Source organism: Chiloscyllium punctatum, chromosome 24, assembly GCF_047496795.1.
Source record: "Chiloscyllium punctatum isolate Juve2018m chromosome 24, sChiPun1.3, whole genome shotgun sequence".
NCBI lineage: Eukaryota > Metazoa > Chordata > Chondrichthyes > Orectolobiformes > Hemiscylliidae > Chiloscyllium > Chiloscyllium punctatum.
Window position 1 is genome coordinate 57,702,128 of NC_092762.1, and position 24,523 is coordinate 57,726,650.

Genomic DNA, 24,523 nt, shown 5'->3' on the forward strand with positions numbered 1-24,523 from the left:
TGCGTGTCCCCCAGAAATGTTCCATGAAACATTCTGCTAGTTGGCACCCTATTTCCCCAATGTAGAGGAGACCACATCGAGAGCATCGAACACAGTAGATGGGGTGTTTGGATGTGCAGGAAAATCTCTGCCAGATGTGGAAGGATCCTTTGGGGCCTTGGATGGAGGTGAGGGGGGAGGAATGGGCAAATTTAAATGAGTAAAAATTTCCTTCAACTAAATCTTGGGTAGACTGAAGACATTGTTTTCATTCCCCATCACAAACTGTCTCCCCTAATGACAGACTGTGCCCTGATCCCTGGAAGTTGAACCAAATTGCTCATTATGGTCATGTTATCCTCTGGTACATCATCTAACTGGTAATTCTCCATATATACACACTGCAGAGATACCCACGACAGGGATAGGGGGATGGCTATCATGTACACACTACCATCTGGACACCCAGTGCAGGGCGTAATTAGATTAAGGTCAGGAATGGGTGACCAGGTGAATATTTCCCTCACCATAGCCCAAAGACAGCTCTACTGTTATTTCAGTGTGGGTCAAATAACACAATTTTGGTTACAGATCAAAACTATAGATTTCACAGACTCTAGGCTCTAGGCTAATGACTGGTCTAGTTTCATCAAAACTCCTGCTCAGGACAGGCAGGTCAGTCCAGCTATCTGTCCACCCCTGAGCCAGATTATCAATAAATGTCAACATTTGAATATTTTGTGTACTATCTACTGGGAAATGAGACTAGCTAAACTTTATTTTTTACTACAAACTGCAGACAGCTGAAGTTTCATCTCATTATATGAACTGGATATGAACCCAGGAACCAAAGGTGCAAGGTATTGATCTCACTGTGTTACTGTAGTCTACCTAAATTTTAGTAAATCATCGTGAGTGACAAAAAAAGTCAGAACTTAATTTAAATGAAAACAAGTGTAAAGTTAACTAAAGAATCTAAAACAGAACAGAAGGAGCACTTTTTAAGTGGTGAAAGATTAGGAGGTCCGAAGAAACTTAGGCATTCAAGCAATCGAAGTGGCCAGGCAAAGATATTAACCAAAATGGCTAATGGAACATAGGGTTTTATATTTGAAAGACAATAATTCAAGGATTTAGAAGTAATGCTGCAGTTTACAAAGCTGTATTAGACCATTCCAGGAGCCCAATGTTTAACTCTGGGCATTGCACTTTAGGAAAGATATCATGGCCTTGGAGAGAGTGCAGCGTAGATTTACCAAAATGATACCTGGATTCCAAGGATTAAATTACAATTGCATAAACTAGATTTTTATTCCTTGGAATTTAAAAGATTATGGGGTGATTTGTGCAAAATTCTCGATACATACATTAAGGGGAATAGATAAGGAGAAATTATTTCTACTAGTTTACAAGTCTAGATCTGGAAGACATACAATCATTTAAAATTAGTGCCATACATTTTCGGAGTAAAATTAGGAATCACAGAAAGAGTGGTAGAAATTTGAAATGTTCTTCCATAAATAGCAGCTAACATTAGGTCATTGTTCATTTTAAATCCGAGATTTGGAAGATTTTTGTTATCCAAACTAATATAGGACAAAGATGATATATAGGGAGTTATGCATGGATCAACCGTGTTCTCATTGACTGGCAGATCAGATTCATAGGAAGAAAGTAAAGGGTTTACTTCTCATCCTATGTTCCTATATAAATGCAGATTCTTGCTCCTCACTTTTTCTTTCTCCACCTTTAGGCTGTATCACACAGAGGTCATTATAGTCCCAAAGTGCCGCTGTCTCTTAAGAGAGAACTGACTGGTGGTAGCTACACCTCAGGAAAGGGAGAAGTTGAGAAGGAGGGCCTTTATGGTAACCTCAGCCATTGTAGTAATTAAACCTATGGTGTGTTACTTGACGTCACAAACCAGCTATCTAGCCAACTAAGCAAATCAATCCCTAGTTGCCATATAACTATTGGTTGTGGGAGGGAGTTGCAGATATATGGAGGGTCTACATCATGGAAAGAGTTGAAAACAAAAATGAGTCATTTTATATTGATACATGACAACCAAAGTCCAACATTCATTGGCAGGAATAGGGTTAATGGGTGAATGAGGCTTGGGCACAATGTGGGCACAGCAGAGTTTTGGATGGAAACTGGAGACTGACTGAAATGCATTGGAACAGTTATTTACAGAGGTAAAGGCATCAATTTCAGGAACAGAAATAGTTTCTGATCAACATGTTCAGAGATGTTGTTGTACACCTCTGAAACAAGTGGGATTCAAACCTGTGCCTCCTTGATCAAAGGTATGGACACTACCAACTCTGGACAAGAATCCTTTTCAGCAGCAGATCTGTGTTTAAATGAATGCATACACCTGTTGACCTGTGTTACAGGAAGCAATCCTAGAGTTTGAACAGGTGAATCCAGCACTGAGAACTGAGGCCAGTAGAAACAAACGGAAATGACCCAGTTTAGTAACATGACTCTGCAGACAATTATGGCATGTCTACATCAATCTTGATATGCAAGGGGCACCTTCCCCCATACCAACCGGTTAATGTTTGATGATCTTTATAGTTCCTCTGGGCTAAGATCCTTTCCAGATGCTCAGTTCATCGATGTGATTATGTTTCTGGATTTATGTCTGTAATTTTGGAATGTTGAGTAAATCGAAGGCCCTGGTGCAGAATGTATAATAGGCCTCAAATTTCAAAACCCAAAACAATAGCTGTGTTTACCTGAAGTTGTGCAGTTGCTGTGACATCACTGGGCGGGGGCAGAGGTAGGCTGTGGCTTGTCAGCTCAGCAGGTTTCACTACTTTGTGGTTAAAGGTGCAGGTGTAATTTACCAGCGTGGAATTTGCTGCGCATTCTTTAACCAGGAACTACTGTTTACACCTCAAGCACAAGCTCCACCCTCTTCAAACACAGGAGTGGCAAAAGAGTTGCCCAAAAATTGGGAAACGCAATCAGGAGGACAGAGAGAAACCAAATCAGGAAATATGAGAAGATAATTGCAAAATGGCTGTCAGATTTCAGGATCCGGTAAGTGTAACTGAATATATTATACCGGTTGAAGCTGGACACTGCAGGGACTATAGGCTTAAATCAGAATGATACAACCTATTAACTCACCTTGACAGATACACAAATCTCTGCTGTCTAGTGACTATGTTAAAGTGACTTTACGTGCCAACCTGACAGAGCATAGAAGGCTTTGTTTGTGAAATAAAAGTAAAAGATAGACAGAAAAGAGTGGAGAAGGTTTCAATGCATCATCAAAAAGCTCAGAGAGGACTCGATCTGTACAAAGTAAGATCATACTCAATGAAATGGATCTTGGTGATTGAATGGTGCTGCATTGATGGGGAGTGCCATCTTTGAGCTGAGATGTTTGACTGTGCTTCTATTTGCCTGCTCAGGGCAGGATCTCGTGGCTTTCATGCTATCTCAAACTGATCCAGACTGTTTGTAACCTTAACATTGTATTTGAAGCTGATTGGAGCTACTGAGCATAGTTTCTGTATCATCAAGGCAGTCTGATTCCACCTGTACAATAATGATCTGTACCCACTTTTCACTGAAACCCTCACACACGTTTTGTTCCTTCCCATGATCATCTGCTCCAAATGTTCTCTCATCTTCTGCTCTCCATAAACCTCAACTCAAAACCCTACCATCCACATCATCACTTTGGACCAAGGCCTTCATCCATCACCCTATGTTTGCTGACCTACATTAGATCTTGCCTCATTAAGAAATCAAATTTAAACTGATCAATTTTGTGCTCAAATCCATCTGTGACCTCATCATCCCTATCTCTGTCACCTCTTTCAACCTTATAGCCTTCTGAGAATGCTCTGTTCTACCCATTCTGTTTTATGTTAAGGAAACCTAACTTCTTCTACTTAATGAATGCCAGCCCTGCCTTTGCCTCCTGAGGCCTTTACGTTTCACTTTTTCTCCCTAAATCTCTACCTTTGCATCCCTCTCTCTCTTCCGTCCTCCTTCGCGATGATAGGGAGAAGTATTGGAGAAAATTCTGAAGGAAAGAATTGACCTTCACTTAGAGAGATATGGTGTCTCAGTGGTTAGCATTGCTGCCACACAGTGCCAAGGAACCAGGTTCACTTCCACCTTCCAGTGACTGTGCAGAGTTTGCATATTTTCCTCATATCTGCATGGGTTTCCTGGGGTTTCCTCCCCCTGTCCAAAGATTTGCTGGTGATGTGGATTGGCCATGCTAAATTGCCCATAGTGTCCAAGTTTGTAGAGGCTATTTGGATTAGCCATGGGAAATGGCAGGTTACAGGGATAGGATAAGAGGGAACAGATCTGGGTGGAGGGCTGTTTGGAGGATCAGTGTAGATTTGTGGGCTGAATGGTCTACTTCCACATTGTAAGGATTCTACGAGCAAGGTTTGATCAGGGATTGTCAACATAGCTTTGTCAGAGGGAGGTCATGTCTTACAAATTTAATTGAATTTTTCAAGGAGGTGACCAGGTGTATGGGTCAGTGTAGTGCAGTTGACATAGTTTGTATGGATTTTAGCAAAGCTTTTGATAAGGTCCCAAGTGGGAGACTGTAAGGAAAGTAAAAGCACATGGCATCCAAGGTAACTTGGAAAGCTCAATCCAAAGTTGACTTTGTGGTAGGAGACAGAATGTGGTGGTGAAGGGTGTTTGATTTATAGAGTCATAGAGACCTACAGCACAGAAACAGACCTTTCGGTCCAACTCGTCTATGCCGACCAGATATCCCAACCCAATCTAGTCCCACCTGGCCCATATCCCTCCAAACCCTTCCTACTCATTTTATCATCCAAATGCCTTTTAAATGTTGCAATTGTACCAGCTTCCACCACATCCTCTGGCAGCCCATTCCATACATGTACCACCCTCTGCGTAAAACATTGCCCCTTAGGTGATTTGATCTGATTTATTGTTGTCACATGAACGTAGGTACAATGAAAAGATTTGTTTTGTGCGTAGTACCGGCAGATCATACAATACAAAGTGCATTAGAGTAATAGAATGGAACAAATAAAAAAAAGGTTTGCCTGCAGAGAAGGTGCGCAGAGAAGGAGATCAAGATTAAAGTTAAAATTTGAGAGGCCCAGTCACTAGTCTAATAAGAAGGTAAGAAGCTGTCCTTAAATCTATTCATACATATATGCTAACGTTTATACTTTAGCTCAACAGAAGAGAGTGGAAGAGAGTATAACCGGTGTGGGAGGGGTCTTTCCCAAGGCAATGGAAAGTACAGATGGAGTCAGTGGATGGAAGGCTGGATTGTATGATGGACTGTGCTGCATTCATGACTGGCTGTGGTTTCTTGCTGCCTTGTGAAGAGCAGTTGCTAAACCACACTTGGATGCATCCAGATAGGATGCTTTCTATAGTGCGTCTATGCCGAATTTCCTTGGCCTCCTGAGGAAGTAAAGACATTGTTGTGCTTCCTTGACTATTGAGTTAACATGCGTGGATCAGGATAGATTGTGGTGACCATCACTCCAAAGAACGTGACACCCTCAACCATCTCCACCTCAGCACCATTGATACAGACAGGGGCTTTCCTGCCACCCCATTTCCTGAAGTCAATGACCACCTCCTTCATTTTGCTGATGTTGATGGAGAGACTTGGGGAATGCATTTTTCACCCAGAGGTTGGTGGGAATCTGGAATGCAATGCCTAGGACGGTAGTTGAATGGAGAAACCTCTAAAAAGTACTTGGATAAACACTTGAAATGCCACAACATTCAAGGCTTTGGGTTAAGTTCTGGGAGATGGGACTCATGTAGATTTAGAGTAGTGTTTTATTTGCTGCAGACGCAGTTAGCTGATTAAGCTAGTAAAACTCCTATTAGTGTGTTGAGAAATTTATGATAAAGGTGCTATACAAATGCAGGCTGTTGTTGCTATTCTTCGAAGAAGTGCAGGGCGTTCTCCTCAGCTGAACCCAGCAGTTTACTGGAAGCTGCTAAACATGTGTGCTTGCTGGTCAGTGGTTGATTGGAATCAGAGTTCACATCAAATTGAGATTAGGAGGTTGGGTGTTGCAGCAGGCCTATAGTAATACACATTGGGGCTGATGGCTTCAGCTGGAAACTGCAGCTAAGTTGCCTTCACACTGTGTTGCTATCTATTGGCATCAAATTTTTGAAAGACTTGCCTAGAGTTGAGAAGAATTTGGCGACCGTCCCACTTTCAAACAAAAGCTGGTTTATAATTGATCATCCTATGCATCAGATTAATGAAAGCTGCTAGTTTTATAAAAATGTCTCATTTTATCATAAATCGCAGAACATGTTGTCTGCTGGAGCAGAAGTCAGTCTGAGAGTCACCTGAAATAACTCCACAGAGGCCACTATCACATCACCAAGTCATTATTTATTTACATGTAGAAAGTCCTTGACATTGATCCATCTTCCTCAGAGTGAACAGAACCGCTGATGCTCCTATTTATATCCATCAACCAGGGGTCCTTGATTGGACCAGATTAACACCCTTAACAAGTAAACTCATATTCTATGAGGCCCACCTGGCTAATCTCATTACAATCTCTACATCCCTTCCCCTATAAATCCAAGGACATATGCTGTTTTTTTTTGTAGCTCCACTGGAGCATTTTAGCACTGGGTTGGATTTCTCCAACTCTGCCTCTGATACGGGTGGTATATAAAGCACTGTAGTTCACCTCTTGCTCCTGGAATGCCTCAGAAGAAATTCATTCTCTTCTTCAGGCAGTAAAGGCCTTAAGACAGTGACATCTGCTGTGTTCATCTCAAAATCTGAGGTATATTCAATGCTTGACAGAGAGGGAGAACCCATGGGTTCTGGAACAGTTTGAAAAGCTATTAAGGAGCTGGGCATGTTTTGTTCATGCACTGGTCAAGAGTTTACAGCTTATAGTCCACATGTTTGTTCAGGACCATCACACCTACCTGAACTCTATATCACTGGATCTGACCTCATGTCGACTATGCCTCTTACCCATGCAGACCCATTCCTGTGGTTCCAATATCAATTTGTCCCCTGAAGTAAACTGTCTTTCTCATTTAGTAGAGTCTTGTGCCCAGTGCTGGCATTCCTAATGCCATTTCACCCTCCCTCTCAGGTCCAGGAAGATCAGATGATTCAACCTGATGCAGAGACTTCTCCCCATCAATAACTCTGCTGGAGCTATCTCTATAGTTGCATGAGCGGTGGTCCAATAATCAAATAGGAACTGGGACTATTTGGTATTTAGTAAAGCTGTAGGATGTTTATTTAAACCTGCCTTCAAAATTGGGACTGCCATTTCTGCTAGTACATCGGATGATGGATGGTATGGAGCTGAGATTATATGTTGATTACTATTCAACGTTAGGAAATACTCAAATTTCTTGCTGGTAAATAATGGCCAACACTTCCAGGAGTCAGTGTATTGTAAAAGATGTGCACAGTTTTTCTATCGTCCCTGTGTATGATGAATGAACTCTATGCACATCCAACCACTTTTAATGGGCATCCACAATGAGAACATTGAGCCCATGGAAGGACTTGCACAGTCAACATGTAACCAAGTCCAGGGATTACCCAGCCTTCCCTTGAATGTGGGGAGCTACTGATAATTTTTGTCCTTATTGGCATTATGGATCCCACCAACACTGCTATGTTTGCATCCAATCCTGGCCACAGGACATAACTTCTCGCCAACATCTTAATTTTGGAAAAGCCCTGACAATCCTGATGGAGTTCAGCCAGTACCTGGTGGCAACCTTTGCTCTGGATAATAAGTCATGCTCCACATTATAATATGCTGTCCTCTACTGTAATCTGGTCTTTCCAGATCCAAAAAGGTTTTCATTCTTGTTGTGATGGCCCTTTGGTTTCCCCCATCACTACCAGATGGGTCAGTTTCTCCAGGATGGGATCTTTCTAAATCTGAAGACAGATTGTCAGCTGTGACTGGAAGCATGTGCTGAAACTTTAATACAAGAATGACTCTTCCAGTACCTGTTGTTTCACTGGTGGTGTACTGCCAGTGGGAGGTGGCTCAATGCATCCACATATGCTACTTAGCCTCGTGGTTGGTGTTTCAGCTTATAAATTTGCATACTTAGTATTTAGAGCCTACCACTGAATTTGGCCTGAAGTTATGGGTGACACCGCCTTGTCCTCTTTAACATAGGCCACCGCTAGGTCTACTTTGTAAAGTTATTTATTCCAAATATGGCCTCCAAACCTTCCTTCTCTGAGTATATTTATGCTCTCCATTAGTTCTGGATGCATAGGCTATTGAGTGTTCCTCTCCATTGGACAGTCTATAAGCTGATACTACGTTGATGCCATACAGGAAGGCATCACGTGTCAATACCAGATCTCACTTAGAATCATAGTATGCCTTCAAGCTATGGCTTGGCTACTTGATTATTTCCAAGGCTGACCCTTTAAGCGTTGATGTGAAGGTTCAAGGATGGAAGCCAGGTTAGGTTTCTACTTTCCCTAATAATTCACCAGCCTCAGGAAAGAACTGAGCTCTGGTACAGATGAGAGAGCTGGGCAGCTTTGATCACCTTCACTTTATCTTCCAACAGGCATAATCCAGTCTTTAGCCCAAGTGAGCCACTTGGGTGCCTGGAACACACATTTTCCCCTTCTAAGGCATATGCCTGCCTGGGAGAAATATTTACGGATATGTCAAAGTTCTCTAAATGTTCCTTATTGGTCTTCCTTGTTATTAGCACGTTATCTAGATAAATAGCAACCAGGGGTAGACTTTGTAAAATATTCTCTGTTGTAAAATTGCACAGGCTGATGATACCCCAAATGGCAGTCTTGTAAATTGATATAAACCCTTATGAGTATTCATTATAGCATACTTCCGGGAATCCTCATCTCACTGCAATTGCAAGTGCTCATGGCTCATGTCCAGCTTCATGAAGGACAGTCCCTGCCAGTTTGCATATAAATCCTCTAAGCAACAGATTGCATATTTATCCAGCAGCAAAAAGCAGTTTACCATTCTTTAAGTCCCCACAAAAGGTAAATCAAGATTCACAGTCGGTACGACCGGTGCTGCCCATTCTGCAAACTGGACTGGTTTGATGATTCCTTCACTTTCCAGCTCCCTGATTTTTGCCTCTACTTTGTAATGAATGGGCCTTGCAGAATTGCTTCCTGGGCAATATGCAAAATGGCCTTGGCTCCTTTGATAGTCCCTAGACTTTCCTGAAAGACATCTGGGTTATTTAATTTAGACTCCAATCAGGCAGTCATTTTCTAATTGAAAAAGTGTTGAGCCAATCAATGTGAATCTTTCTCAACCAATTTTGCTGATCGACCTTGGGACTGAGCCTTTTACTACAATCATTGGTAAATGAACAAATTACTCCTTAGAGACGGAAACCAAAAGTTGTACTTTTAATCTGTAAAGGTTCCCCAAGATAGGTTCTCAGTCTGACCGAGGTCTTGCGCAAACTTAAGGGTTGAATTTTGTTGAAGTCTGGTTCAGTGATCACCGAAATGGCTGCGCTGGTATCAGCATCCATTAAAACTGAGTGGCCATTTAACCAGACGTTTTTGATTGGTTCTGATTTGGATGTTACTAAGCAGCATGAGCGGCACGGTGGCACAGTGGTTAGCACTGCTGCCTCACAGCACCAGAGACCTGGGTTCAATTCCTGCCTCAGGCGACTGTGGAGTTTGCACATTCTCCCAGTGTCTGCGTGGGTTTCCTCCCACAATCCAAAAATGTGCAGGTTAGGTGAATTGACCATGCTAAATTGGCCATAGTGTTAGGTGAAGGGGTAAGTGTAGGAATACAGGTCTGAGTGGTATACGCTTCGGCAGGTCGGTATGGGCTTGTTGGGCCAAAGGGCCTGTTTCCACACTAAGTAATCTAATCTAAGCAATTTAACTGATCCAAACCAGATGAAGGTGGACTTTCCAGGATATGCCTCTCCTGGATATGGGCCTATGAGTCCTCTCACTCCACTTAGGTCTAGTGGGGCAGTTTGCTGTCAAAGTCCACATACCAGCAGCAACTACAATGGCTTGCTGCCCGAATCCTGAAGAAAATGTTAACAGTTTGGCCAAGGCTTGGCATTGTTTTGAGGTTTTGCTGTGGCTGAACTGGAGTCCCTTCTGTTCAGGATATGTCCTGAGTGACGCTATGCAATTGCCCTCACTCAAGTAGTGTCCCCCAGCCTCAGGACTGGCAAAGGTATCCACTTCCAACAGAATACCCTGTAACTCATATGCTCCACTTGCCACATTTTCCAGTGAAGAAGCCAGTTGTAGTGCCCTTTGAAGTCCAGTGGGTTTGAGCTAACAGGTACTTTGGCATGGTTACATCTTTAATCCCACATATCAAACAGTCTCTCAGCATTTCGTTAAGGGTTAAACCAAAGTCACATGCCTCTGCCAGTCAAAAATCCCAATATGTATTCCCCTGATTCTTGAACTGACAAGTAAAACTGATAGCCTCTCAGAATTAGAGGAGATTTGGGGTCACAATATTCATTAACTAAATCTGTCAATTCTTGAAAGGTTTTAGTTTCTCGTGCCTCAGTGAAAGTTTGGCTCCTAATAACTGAAAAAGCTGCAAGTTCACAAGCTGTCTGGAGAATTACTTGTTGCTTTTCATCTGGCCCAATATCACTTGTCCAAAAAAAAAAGCATTCTTGCCACATACTAGGCCCAGTCTTCAATAGCAGGTTTGGACAAGCCAAGCTTCCCAAATAATGGCATATACCAGAAATACTTACCCCAACTGAAAGACAACTATTGTGAGCAAGTTTCTTCAGCAGCATACTATTCTCTCATCGCCATTGAAATAACTTCAGAGGCCGGTATCCCACCACCAAGTCATCCTTTATTTACATGTGGAATGCCCTTGACAGAGCTTCCTCGGGGCCAGCTCTTAGAGTGAGCAGAACCTCTGATACTCCTGTTTATATCTATCAGCCAGGAGACCTTGATTGGACCAGGTTAACAGCCCCTATCAGGGAACTCATATTCTAGGAGGTCCACTGGCTGACTGTGTGCCAATCAGTACCTCATCCAGCCTGTTAGCTTGTGGGTAAATCATGGTTATAGTACAGGACTGACAAGAGGTCATGAATTTAATCCTGCTATGACAAATTGTGTAACTGAATTTTATAAATTTTAAAAATGGTGGGCTGGAACCAAGCACTCCCAGATGGTTGTAAAATTCTAAGCTCAAATCCCAAGCTATATGATTGGCTGTTATTCCCTCTGAAGTGGTCTAGCAAGCCCCTCAGTTACAAAAAAGGACCCAAGAGTAAGGTCAGGTCAGACAAAACTGATAGACATCAACCTAAGCATTAAAACACCAAACTGACTTGTCCCTGCTAAGTTTTTATTTTCCCTATCATCAAGGAACTGATGTCCAAATTGGAAAGACAGTCAACTATTCACTTATCATTTCACAAGCTAGGGCTGACAGGGTCTTGGTAAAAAAAAGTCCAATATGTGAAGACTCATTATTTACCTGGATTAGTGCTATAGCAGCAACACAAACAAAACTTGACATCATTTTGGAGTGCCCTACTATTGTTTCAAAACTATTTCTATCACTACTGTTCTAAGGGCAGAACCATCTGAGGATGGACTTCGCAAATAGGGGATACTGGGGGGCAGCGGGGGTTGGGGGGGGGTGTCCTCATACTATTTTGAAAGGAATAGGAAAAACAACAAAAAAAAATCCAAAAATACCTCTCTGTTTACAAATCGACAAAGATTAAAATAATAGATTTTTTAATTCACCTCTCCTTTTGATAATAGGAAAGATTCTAAACTTTAAGTATGAGCAAGGCCTTAGCTCGGGTGAAAATCCAAATGGGGGAGCCTTTACAGATTAAAAAGTAAAACTGCGGATCTGGTCTCTTAAGAAAAGCAGCTGGTTCAATCAGGCCATTGATTGTAGTAAAAAGCTTGGGTCCAATCTTGATGGGGCAAGATTGGTTGAGGAATACTTAGTTTGGTTTAACATTTTTCAATTGGAAAATGGCTGCCTAATTTAAATTCCTGATTAAATACCCATATATCTGAGGTCTACCATCTAATGATGTAATGCAGCACTTCATTGGACTTAGTTAACAAAAGCTTCCCAGATTTATGAGCACTACCATCAGGAAGGACAAGAACAGCAATATCAGAGTTAAACCTTCACCTCAATGTTCCCCTCTGAGCAATTTGAAAGAGCAATAAATATAGCTTCAGCAACGTGACCACATTCTGAGAAAAGTGAAACAAAACATTATGCCAATGTGATATAAAGGCCCCACAGACTCCCCCGCTTGATTTATATTGGTAGTCTTCAGGTGGATCCCCTGCAAAATGCGACAAGAAATGTTATAACACCTCCTTTCCATTTGCATGTGATTTAAATGCTCCAGCCGGTTTCTCTCACCCCCAGAGAGGAGAACCCAGGAAAATTAGCATCATGCATAAACAAAAAGTGTTGTCTTCCAAGGTTCTAGATACAGCAATGGACCCAATATCCAGCAAAGACAGTAAGTTTAACAGTTTGATGGACTGGGTTATATACTAGTCATTCCCTTATGGGTTCAGAACAGTCCAGATTAGAGTGAAACATTTTCTAGGGAAACAATTTGGAGAAATCTCAATTTATCCAATGATGAGCATTGATTCAGAACAGAAAATTGTCTTAGTTCAATAGTTTCATAGAGGCCACAGAATGCAAAGTGGATAGCATGGAAATTTGGCACACGGGCACAGTAAAGGCATCTCCCTGAGATGGAGATGCAGCCCACTGCTGTACTCTACATCTTATCAATGCTAAAACTGGCCTGGCATATTTGATGAGAAATTCAGAACTTGTTTGGGTCATTTCATTCCCCAGCATTGGCCTTATTCAATTTAAAGATCATGAAAAAAAAGGTGTAAATTTTAAAATTCTTGTGTATTTCTCATCTTAGCCACATGACCAAAGAAAAATCACAAACAAAATCAAAGCTATTTGAAATAGATACTAAAAGGTCAGTGGCATTTAAAATTACATACATAATCAAGATAATTAACAGAATTTACATGTACTTACTTCATCCATGGCAACAGAACTGAACACACAATGTATAACACCATCTGCTTCAACTGACTGTGCAGTGTCATGTGCTTAATAACCGTGAACTTACATAAAATGAACAGACCAGCTGCACTGCCTGACACTGGAACAGCCTCCTATTTGTACTCTGTTATCACTGGCACATCAACCCCCCCACTTGAACTCATTCCATTTTTAACCCTTATCCACCCAGGCACTCAAAGGGGCATTGTTGAGCATAATGGAGAGGCCAAAGTCCACAGCTGCTCTGTTACAACTTCAATCTGCCTTTATCTCATGGCAGTACCAATGAAAACGTCACCTAGAATATTCTGAATCTAGGTGTAGGACTGAACAAAAGTCATACTGGAATCAAAAAGATAACCCTGTTTCTCTTTCCAAAGTTGCTGCCAGACCTGCTGAGTTTCTTGAGCATTCTCTGTGTTTGTTTAGAATTTCCTGCATCCACAGTATTTCGCCTTTATCCCGGTTTAGGACATCTCTTACTGACAAAAAGAAGAAGTGAATTAACACTTTATTATTTTTCTCCTTGAATATCTTTAAGCAGAGGTGATTTTAGACTTTTTTCTTGTTTTCCTTTTCCCTTTCAAAATAGACTGGGGTGGTTCTCCCCAACAAATCCCCTGTTTGCGAAGTCAAAATTTTAAATGACTCACAACAAACTCTCTTTAAGATTAAAAAAAGGCATAGCTTATTAATGTATTGAGACACGAACATTGATTATCACAAGAAACGTGCAACTGTACAAGGAAGAATAAAAGGAATGGAAAGAGGTTACAATTAGGAATAATTTAAAGCTCCAAGTTATGAATGTTAACTAACATTATTTTTGACAGAGTCCAGAAAGTCTGTGTTGAGTAAAGGTACTTTTCCTTGGGCTAATCTTGTATCATCTTGACATTTAATGATTGGATGTATAGCAGTGTGGTTAGTTCTCTTTTCAAGTGAATGCAGGATTTCTAGAAATGGATTTCAAAGTGATTGAGGTAAAGGCAGGCTGAGCTGATCCTTGTGTTTGGTCTTCTGTACAGAGAAATTTGCAGGTTAATAGCAGATTAAAGTGAATCAGACCAAAATTTATCATTAAAAGTTTTTCCAAAGACTAGAATTTTTTGTTATGTGCAAGGGTTCCTGGGATGAGTAATTCTAATAATGAGGTAGTTTCTGCACTTTTGGCCTGACTATTGTTTTATGGTGTGAGGTAAATGGTGCCAGCAACATCACTTCAGGCATAATGTGTTGCAATAGCCTCCTCCTTTGTGGAGGCAGAGGGTCTACTGCTCCTTTGTGTGTTTTATTAATAACAATTCCTACAAAATGGGAGGTGTGACAGAAAGTTGTCATCTGAGTTCTCTTCTTCACCCTGCAGATTGGAAGTTTCCAGAAGTTATGGTCAACTGGGAACATTTTTTGGTCATAGAATCATACAGATATACAGCATGGAAACAAACCCTTTGGGTCCAACCCGTCCATGCCAACCAGATATCCCAACTCAATCTAGTTCCACCTGCCAGCATCTGGCCCATATCCCTCCAAACCCTTCCTATTCATATACTCATCCAAGTGCCTCTTAAATGTTGCAATTGTACCAGCCTCCACCACTTCCTCTGGCAGCTCATTCCATAAACATACCACGCTCTGTGTGAAAAAGTTGCCCCATAGGTCTCTTTTATATCTTTCCCCTCTCACCCTAAACCTATGCCCTCTAGTTCTGGACTCCTCAACTCCAGGGAAAAGACTTTGCCTGTTTACCCTCTCCATGTCACTCATAATTTTTTAAACCTCTATAATGTCACCCATCAGGTTCCGACACTCCAGGAATAACAGCCCCAGCCTGTTCAGCCTCTCCCTGTAGCTCAAATTCTCCAACTCTGGCAACATCCTTGTAAATCTTTTCTAAACCCTTTCAAGTTTCACAACATCTTTCTGATAGGAAGGAGACCAGAATTGCACGCAATATTCCAACAGTGGCCTAACCAATGTCCTGTACAGCCGCAACATGACCTCCCAACTCCTGTACTTGTGGGCATGATGATCTCCAATGTTCACATTTAGACAGTACTGCATGAACTGCAATCCTACCTCTTACTTTGCCTCACTTATGTTGCTCCTGACACCATCAACTCCAATGTATTTTTTATCCTGGAATAAATCCCACCACAATCGCATGCTAGCCTCACATTAGCCCCTAGTTCCAGGTTGAAAGTGCACTCTGCCAATCTTGGCTGATCATACGTTTCATCCCCATTTTATCAGTGGTTGCAAAGCCTTCCATTTTAGCCCCATTCACTGCAAATGTTTGCCATTGACAATTCCTTTTCTCCCCTTTATTTTCTTTCTTACTATCTTGGCGTTTGACTATGCCTTTGTTCACTTGCCTGAATTCTTCTCTTACTATCATTTAGGGCCATTCTTTCCAATACCACAATCAATACCCTTCAACTACCATCATCCTGAAGTGACCCACATGTTTGGTGCACAGAAGCTTCTTGTAAGAACTCAGATTGTTGTAAATATTTAAAATCTGGGCTGAAAAATCATTCTCTCAAGGTGGTTTTTGGAAAATATTTCCTTCAACAAATGTGTAAGATTCAGGAAGAAAATTTATTTTATTTTTTCTTGACAATTTTCTTCTTCAAACAGCATACATTTAAAAGGCATTTGGATGGGTATATGAATAGGAAGGGTTTGGAGGGATATGGGCCGAGTGCTGGCAGGTGGGCTGGGTCAGCATGAACGGGTTGGACCGAAGGGTCTGTTTCCATGCTGTACATCTCTATGACTCTATAACATCAACAAAATGTGCCCTCATTTGTGGGGAGAAAGTGAAGACTGCAGATGCTGGAGATCAGAGCTGAAAATGTGTTGCTGGAAAAGCGCAGCAGGTCAGGCAGCATCCAAGGAACAGGAGAATTGACGAGAAACGTCAATTCTCCTGTTCCTTGGATGCTGCCTGACCTGCTGCGCTTTTCCAGCAACACATGTTCACCTCATTTGTGGTACTTGGGTTGTGTGGAAATTAGATTTTGTGTTTCCATCTTCAATTCAGGAATAATTAATTGATTGTAATCAATCTGGCATGCTCTGTAATTTATGATAAGACAGTACAGACAGTGCCCATGTCTTCCGAGGAGTGGCAATTGACTTTTTTACATTCGGTCTGAGCTCACATTTTCCACCAGCAATTCTAATCCTGGCTTCTTCAGAAATAAAGAGCATGTCTGAAATCCACCTGTCCTCTTAGAGAGCAGGATTGTCGGGGAAATCATCCAAGTCTCATTTTTAAGAGAGTAGGTACCATATTCTGTTTAGTTTAAATTTCCCAGGCTATGACTGTCAGTTCTTTGTTTAGTATGAGAATCCACCTAACCACATCCTCTGACAATGATCATTCCCATTCCATTGTCCTCCCTTCTTCACTCCACAAAAATGCTCAACTCCAGGTTTCCCAATGTTTACCCCAAACACCCTTCCTGATGAAGGGCTCCTGCCCAAAATGTCGATTTTCCTGCTGCTTGGATGCTGCCTGATCCGCTGTGCTTTTCCACCACCACTCTAACCTTGGGCACTATTCTTCAAGTGTCATGCCGTGCTCTTCCAGCACCACTAATCCAAAATCTGGTTTCCAGCATCTGCAGTCATTGTTTTTACCTACTAAAATTTACAACCCAGCACAGGATGCAGGTTGGCCCTATCAACTCCCTGTGCTATTGAAGGAGCTCATTTTCAATATACTGCTGTTTGGTGGTTCCAGTCTCACCTTGCAATTATAGTATTGCTATTAGTTCATTTAACTTGTTCATAAAATCATAGAGCATACAATTAGGGCATATTATGTCTGTTTTTGAGTAATACAGTTGAGTTTATAGGTTTAATATAGAGTCTGCCGTGCCCACATGTGGTTCTGAGTTGAAGACTATATTAGTAAGGTTTTTAGTGAGTTCTCATTTAGCAATGACCAGAAATATGCAGAATTGGCAGATCAGGAAACCTATCAATGTGTAATGCTGCTATAATAGAGGTCAAAGCTTTTGCTAACACTTTCTGTTGATGACGTATGTCAGAATATATGTTCAGCAGGTAAAAGAACTCCCGTCACTGATGTTTAAAGGAATAAACAAATACGGCTCATGTGGCACTGTAGCAGTGTCCTTACCTCTGAGCTAGAAGGCCTTGGTTCAAGTCCTACTATCCCAAAGTTGTACTAACATCCCTGAACAGGTTGATTAGGGAATAGAAAAATAATTTCAGAAGAGTGGTCTATTTTGGTAAGAAAAATGCAGAGATCACAAAGGGTGCGATTCTAAAAGGAGTGCACTATCAGAAGAATGTGGGAGCATGTCCGGTTATAATAATCATTGAATGTGACTGGGAGGATTGAGGGAGTGGTTAATAAAGAATACAGAATCCTGGATTTTTAAAAATAGGGATAAGGACAAGGCCAGGAAATTATGATAAACCTGTAAAAACACTGTTTGACTTTTATTTGAGAACTATGACAAATTCTGACCACCACACTTTCGAAGGCACTTTAAAGGCATGAAGGCATTAGAGAGGCTGGAGGAAATGTTCACAAGAGTGATTCTGGGGATGATGAACTTGAGTTAAGCGGATAGAGAAGGTGGGACTTCCTTTTCCTTGCAGAGAAAGTTGAGGGGAGATTTGCTCTTCAAGATCAGGAGGGGTCTGGGCAGAGCAGATATGAAAAAACTGCTTCATTTTTGGACGGATTAAAAACCAGAGGACATCAATTTAAATTAATTGAGAAAAGAAGCAACAGCAACAAGAGGAAAATCTTTCTCACACAGTGTGTTGTTAGGATTGGGCTAAGAGTGGGTGGGGGCATTTACAATTGTAGCTTTCAAGAATGAGTTGGATCACATTTCCAAGAGAAAAATGTTTGCAGGACGACAGGAAAAAGGCAGAGAAGTGGGACTAAGTGATAGGGTGACAGAGTGATAGAGATGTACAGCATGGAAACAGACCCTTCGGTCCAACCCATCCATGCCGACCAGATATCCCAACCCACTCTAGTCCCACCTGCCCGCACCTGACCCATATTCCTCCAAACCCTTCTTATTCATATACCCATCCAAATGCCTCTTAAATGTTGCAATTGTACCAGCCTCCACCACTTCCTCTGGCACCTCATTTGAGTTATTCTTGCAAAGAACTGATAAAGATACAATGGGCCAATGCCATTATATGGCAACACAGTTCCGCAATTGCAGTTCTTTATTCAAGCGAGCAGGTCAGGAGTCCTTTCCTATCAGGAACTAAGCTGCCACCCAAGCTGCTGAGTATTTCCAGCATTTTCCTTTTATTTTTAGTTCAGGTTTCTAGCACGGTGTTTTGCTTCTTAGTTTCTTATCCATTCCCAAGTTTTACCCCGGATCTCCATAGTTTGATTTTAATTATTTTAAATTATCCTGTTTGAAATCTACTTTCTGCTCCCCAGACTCCCACATAACAATTTTCTGTACTTCAAACATGTCTCCTTCAGGGATAAATACTGTCTAATTCTAAGGATGTATTTCTTTTCTGTCCTTTTAACATATTTAGGGCTTGCGTCTTGTTTTTGTTCAACCCCCCTCTGACCACCCAGCTCACTGCACAACAGAGCATGGACTCTAACTGTCACAGCCAAGTTCTGTCCCAGTTGAAATTTGTTAATCCATCTTCAATCATTGATTGAACCTGGGGCCTCTCATCTAAACACCATATCACAATTAGCAGTGCATTTCACACTTGAGCCAACAAGGTGAACTGTGATTAGAAGTCTCGATATCTAAACTCAGTCCATATTGCTTGTGATAAAGAACAGTCTGCTGGTTGGTGACTTTCTTTGCAGCACATGGATAAACAAAACTGGTTTGGTTATCACTACCTAAAATCTCTACACTCAGAATTAATTATCCAGAAATTCTCATTACCTTTTGCTTTTGCATTGCTGCTGAATTATATCGAGAGTCCTGTCTGGGATAAGAATCTGTTTCCCAGATGGTTGAACAATTCCATGCTGCAAAACAGTTCATGTCTGCCTCAGGTACAGAAGTCACATAGTCATTCCAGCTTCAAAGATAAATTTCTCATATTTATTTATGGCCAGCTCACATTCCTAATACAAGTTACTGTAGAATGTGGTTGAGTGCAAACAGGACAGACTTTAACCAAAAGAGAGCTATTTGTATAGCACTTTTCACAGCCACTGGGTGTTTTTTAGTCAAGGAAATACTTTTGGAGTGTGATCACTGCTAAAATGTAGAAAACACAGCAGCCAATGTACAGACTGCAAACTCCCGCAGGCAGAGGCAACAACCAGATAATCTGATTTTATTTTTGTGATGTTGTTTGAGTGACAAACACTGCCCAGGACTTCAGGGATAACTTCCTTGCTTTTGTTCAAATATTTGACATCCACCTGAGATCACAGGTGACTTTAGTGAATCATCAAAAGGAGGAAGTTAAAACTCACACAACACCAAGTTATTTGGAAGTACAAGCTTTCGGGGCGCTGCTCCTTCATCAGGATGCTATAACCACTGAATTATTGTCTGACTCTTCTGAAAAATAGTCACTGGACCCAAAATGTTAATTCTGCTTTCTCTCCACAAATACTGTCAGATCCTGTTTTAGTTTAAGATCTCAGCACCTGCAGATTTTTGTTTGCTGTTGTCAGCTCCTAGCATTCTATGTGGCACACTCTAAACTGTCTGATGCAGTCGCACACTGAGCTACGGTAAATTTAAATAAAGTGCTTTACACTCAGGGAACCCAGAATGCTTCATATTTGATGAATCACCTTAGAAGTGCAGAGAATTGTTCACCATGCAAAGCCAGTGATCAATTTTCACGCAACGAGATGGCACAAAGAGCAATGAGATAAATTATCAGTTATCCTAGTTCATTAATGTTCACTGAGGGAGAAATTATGGCCAGAATATCAGGTAAACGTGCTACTCAACTTCAAATCGTTCCATGGGATCTTCTAAATCCATCTGAAAAAAGCAGTTTTGATATCTCACCTGAAAGATTGCACCTCTGACAAAGCAGAACTCCCTCAGTGTTCCATTGAATTATCCGTGTGGATTGTGTACTCAAATTCTGGACTGTGTCTTGAACCCAACTGAATGAAATTGATACATATATAAACTAGCAGGTTGAAGAGAAACTGGAAATCTTCCCACCTCCTTTCCCCCTCCCCCAAACACCCCAACACCAACAATGTGGAAATTAAGTGATGCTGCTGTATCCCCTTTCTGCGAATTAGGCAAAGTTAGGTTTTGACATGCACTGGTTAAACAAAGACATTGCAACTATATAAGGCATTATAGATTCAACCTTGCTAGAACAATTTCTGGAATGTACTGTGAATTCATGCTGAACAGTGTAGATTAGAAGATAACATTGATCTTCTGGAGTTTGCTCAAAGGTCAAAGGAATATTTCTTACTCAGCTTCTATCTTTATGAGGGTATTAGTAAGATTTCAAAATTTGAATTAGTTAGGCATCCTATCATATTTTAATTCAAATTGATTCTTTATAAAAAAATTATTTCCTGTTATGAAGGTTAGTATGGTATCAGCAGATAATCTGTTTTTGGGAAGAAAAATGCTGTCAAGAAAATGTGAAATGCTTTGCTCTTCTAAAGTAACCTTCACTTCAAATAGCAGTACAGGTTTCACAATGCTTATTCTTTACTGAAACCTCTGCCTGCATTATATGTTCAAGTTTAAATGGGGAATTTGAACTCACAGCTTTGATTCCTAACAAAATTATATAGGAAATATTCAACCAATAACTAAGCAATGCAGATCATTTACTGTACCAAAAGATTCCAGCCACTGAGCTCCAGTTGGTAAACTTCAAACTAAACAATACAAGCAGAATCCAGATTAATACTTCATGTCACTCCCTGAAGTGGGTAGTGAGGTGGGGACATTTAATTGAGCTGGCAAATTCCTCCCAGCCTAACCCCAACCCACCTCCCCATTGATACTGATTAGATTAGATTCCCTACAGTGTGGAAACAGGCTATTTGGCCCAAGAAGTCCACACCGACCCTCCGAAGAGTAACCCACCCAGACCAATTCCCCAACTACTATATTTATCCCTGACTAATGCACCTAACGCATGAATAATTCACCTGACCTGCACATCTTTGGATTGTGGGAAGAAACAAGAGCACCTGGAAGAAACCCACACAGACACGGGGAGAATGTGCAAACTCCACATAGACAGTCGCCCGAGGCAAGAATCGAACCTGGGTCCCTGGCGCTGTGAGGCAGCAGTGCTAAACACTGAGCCACTGTGCTGCCCTTTTGATACTGTTGATTAAGGCACACCCCCTGCTCTCTAATTGGCCAGCAGCTCCTGGGAAGTGGGATTTCCACCCAAGGTCATTGGCACACAGAATGACCATCACCGACCAGTGAAGTGCTTGATTTAAGTGTTTCATTTGGTAGCCTTCCCAAAACTAGACATTGTGGAGCTCAGACTGGTTTTGCAGCTGGTGGCTGAGGTTCCTTTTGCCTACGTTAAATGATGCTCCAAATTTCCATTCGAATGACTACAGATGGAGCTGAAGGATACCAGACACCAGACCAACTCAGCAGTCTCTCACAATTATAAAAAATGGTGGAAACAGGCCGGTCACATGACCAATACCTGTCTGGGTTCAAAATGTCTTTTTCTAATATGAGTCCAACCACCAACTAATCAAAGATAAATGATCCCTTTAAAGTTTGGAACGATTGCAGTGTTGAGATTTAGACCAGTTGATGAGTATTTTGATTATACTTTTTTGAGGTGGGTGTTTTGTGGAGGCTCCAAGCTTGAGAGGTCTGTACATTCCCATGTTGCATGATCATATAGTTCAGATGAACATTTTTCACTCCACCTCTTAGTACAGACTGAAAATTTAAGAATGGATGTCTGAGCAACATAAAGAGAGACAATTTGACCCAATCATAAGCTACACTATCAAAAGACAGTCCTGAAGAAGGGCTCATACCCAAAACGTCGATTCTCCTGCTCCTTGGATGCTGCCTGACCTGCTGCGCTTTTCCAGCAACATATTTTCAGCTCAGTATCAAAAGACAGTGCCTAGTGAACTGTAGCCCAACAAAATTCAACAACCATGAAGCTGTATCACAGCTACTTATTGCTCATGAGGGACAGAGCTCCAAGATAAATCATTGCCTGAGAACAAGAGCTGAATAAGGTCAATGGCTCAGTAAGTGCAGCTGCAGAAGAGTCAATACCTTGACACGTGTATATGAGGAAGAGTTAACATTCTCAATGGGAAGGGGTGTAATAAAGTTTAAACAGGAATGTAATTTAATAATAATCTGTTTTATTCTTTACAGTTTGTAGAAATGGAAGAAACTCTGATATGGGAGCAGCACACAGTGGTGATAAATCGGGTAAGTTTATGTTTTTTTTAGGTCTGCATAACTTTAGGTAAAAGTAAGAATGGCAAAGACTAATGTGCCATTTTTCATTTGTCTGAATGTAAACGATATACCCCAAAAAACAAAATTAGTGACAAAATTTGGAATGTGGGTAGGGTGGTCCCAAAAGAGAATGTTTGCTTTTTAGCAAAAATGCAGATCTGGATCCTGGAATTTTTTAAAGGTCTGTTAACAGTGGGAGATAAGGCAAATTGCCTTTTTTTTTAGAATGTTGTGGGTTGTCTCAGTTTGAATTTTGTTGATTATTTAAAAATGTTATAGATTGTCTTAGCTATAGTGGTGAAATTTGTTCCAGCTGTCGAAATGTGAGCAGCGTTTCCAGAACGGATTGTTGGATGTCGATTGGCCTGATGTTTCATTAGTGATATGGGATCCCTTCATAAAAACACTTATCTACTTTAAAAACTGTAGTTACAGAGCATCAACCAGACGCTGGAAAAGCCTCAAGAAAGAATTGTGTAATTGTAATACTGTTGGGCTAACCCACTGTGTCTACTTCAATGATTCTCAGTTTTACTTCAGCCCCTATGATATTGGAACTGGTCAGCCTATAAATCCCACCTATCCCACATATCACTTCGCAATCTACGTGTTATGAATTTCACCTCATCCACTGAATCTCTCTACCCTGTTATGAATTTCACCTCATCCACTGAATCTCTCTACCCTGTTATGAATTTCACCTCATCCACTGAATCTCTCTACCCTGTTATGAATTTCACCTCATCCACTGAATCTCTCTACCCTGTTATGAATTTCACCTCATCCACTGAATCTCTCTACCCTGTTATGAATTTCACCTCATCCACTGAATCTCTCTACCCTGTGATGAATTTCACCTCATCCACTGAATCTCTCTACCCTGTCATGAATTTCACCTCATCCACTGAATCTCCCTCCAGTGTCCAAGCATGATCCATTTACCATGGATCCTTCCTAAATTATTTAATTGCCTAATACTTCTTGGTTCTCAGTGGGATCAATCGGTGAAGAATTTTGCTTCTTTCTGTTGATTTATTGTAACAGGTTGAGCTTAAAGAATAAAAGAAAAACCTTTTAGGAAAAGAAAAGGATGCAGTACCAGTAAACAAAAATATCTTAAGCTACTTTTATTCCGGTTGTTATTTTAATTCAAATTCCTGAAGACCGTGAACCAGTTCCCTGTATTTGCACTGCTAAACCAGACTGTCTTATTCAGGAACAGACTCGTGAACCATAAAGAATTAAATCTGATAACAGGATAAGTGAACCAGATTTAGCAGCATTTCAATTAAAAAAATCAAAGCATAGGCCTTAATGATCCTTCCCAACCATTTTTGGATCCTTGACATTTTGATGAGAACCTGAGATTAGGAGCTCAGGCAATCAGGAACAGGAAGAAACCTGTTTAATCCATACAAGTCTGGGTACTGCCCAGTTAATAGGCCCACATTGGAGCATTGAAATGCCAATGGGTAGAACATAGGTCCTGCATGCTCTGAACATCATTCACTGGCTGTGACCAATCTAACCAGTGAACTTAACAGAACTGCTACATATCACTGAAAAAAAATGCTTTAAAATAAAGATTGTACACGATTGTTGCTAGATTAGTTTAAGAGGCTTGTCAATGATTTCTGTAGATCCAGCAGCAGCATTAAATCCCTAAAATAAATGTTCCCTGTGCCTCAATGCCCAGCTTGCTGTAACTCTCCCCCAGCATCATATTAATCCCATCTCCATCATGCTAAACTTTTCATTCAACAGCTAGGATTTCTCACCCTCTCTGAGTGGCTTGCTGCTCAAACAGGCAGGCAGTTCTCCAACTTCCATCAGGCTGGAGGCTCTCCACTGGCTCTATGTACGAGAAATCAGGGTAAACCTTTTCTTTAGCAGTAACACAAAACCAACATTAGTGCACTACAGTCTGTTTACATTCTGCATCATTTTAATTCCCATTGGCTTAGTGTAAATTTAGCTTATAATGTACAA

General features: G+C 41.1%; 1 protein-coding gene across 3 annotated transcripts in view; it reads left to right on the forward strand.

The window, feature by feature from the left end:
* LOC140494576 (tight junction protein ZO-3-like) overlaps positions 1 to 24,523 on the forward strand; it is an 86,801-nt gene that overhangs the window by 12,986 nt on the left and 49,292 nt on the right. For 2 of the 3 annotated variants that reach the window (XM_072593911.1, XM_072593909.1), the window contains one exon: positions 22,448 to 22,504. In XM_072593911.1, the coding sequence (XP_072450012.1) occupies positions 22,457 to 22,504 (48 nt within the window). In that variant the 5' untranslated portion in view covers positions 22,448 to 22,456. Of the gene's footprint in view, positions 1 to 778; positions 840 to 2,916; positions 3,031 to 22,447; positions 22,505 to 24,523 lie in introns of all 3 variants that reach the window. The other variant, XM_072593908.1, reaches the window with a different exon arrangement.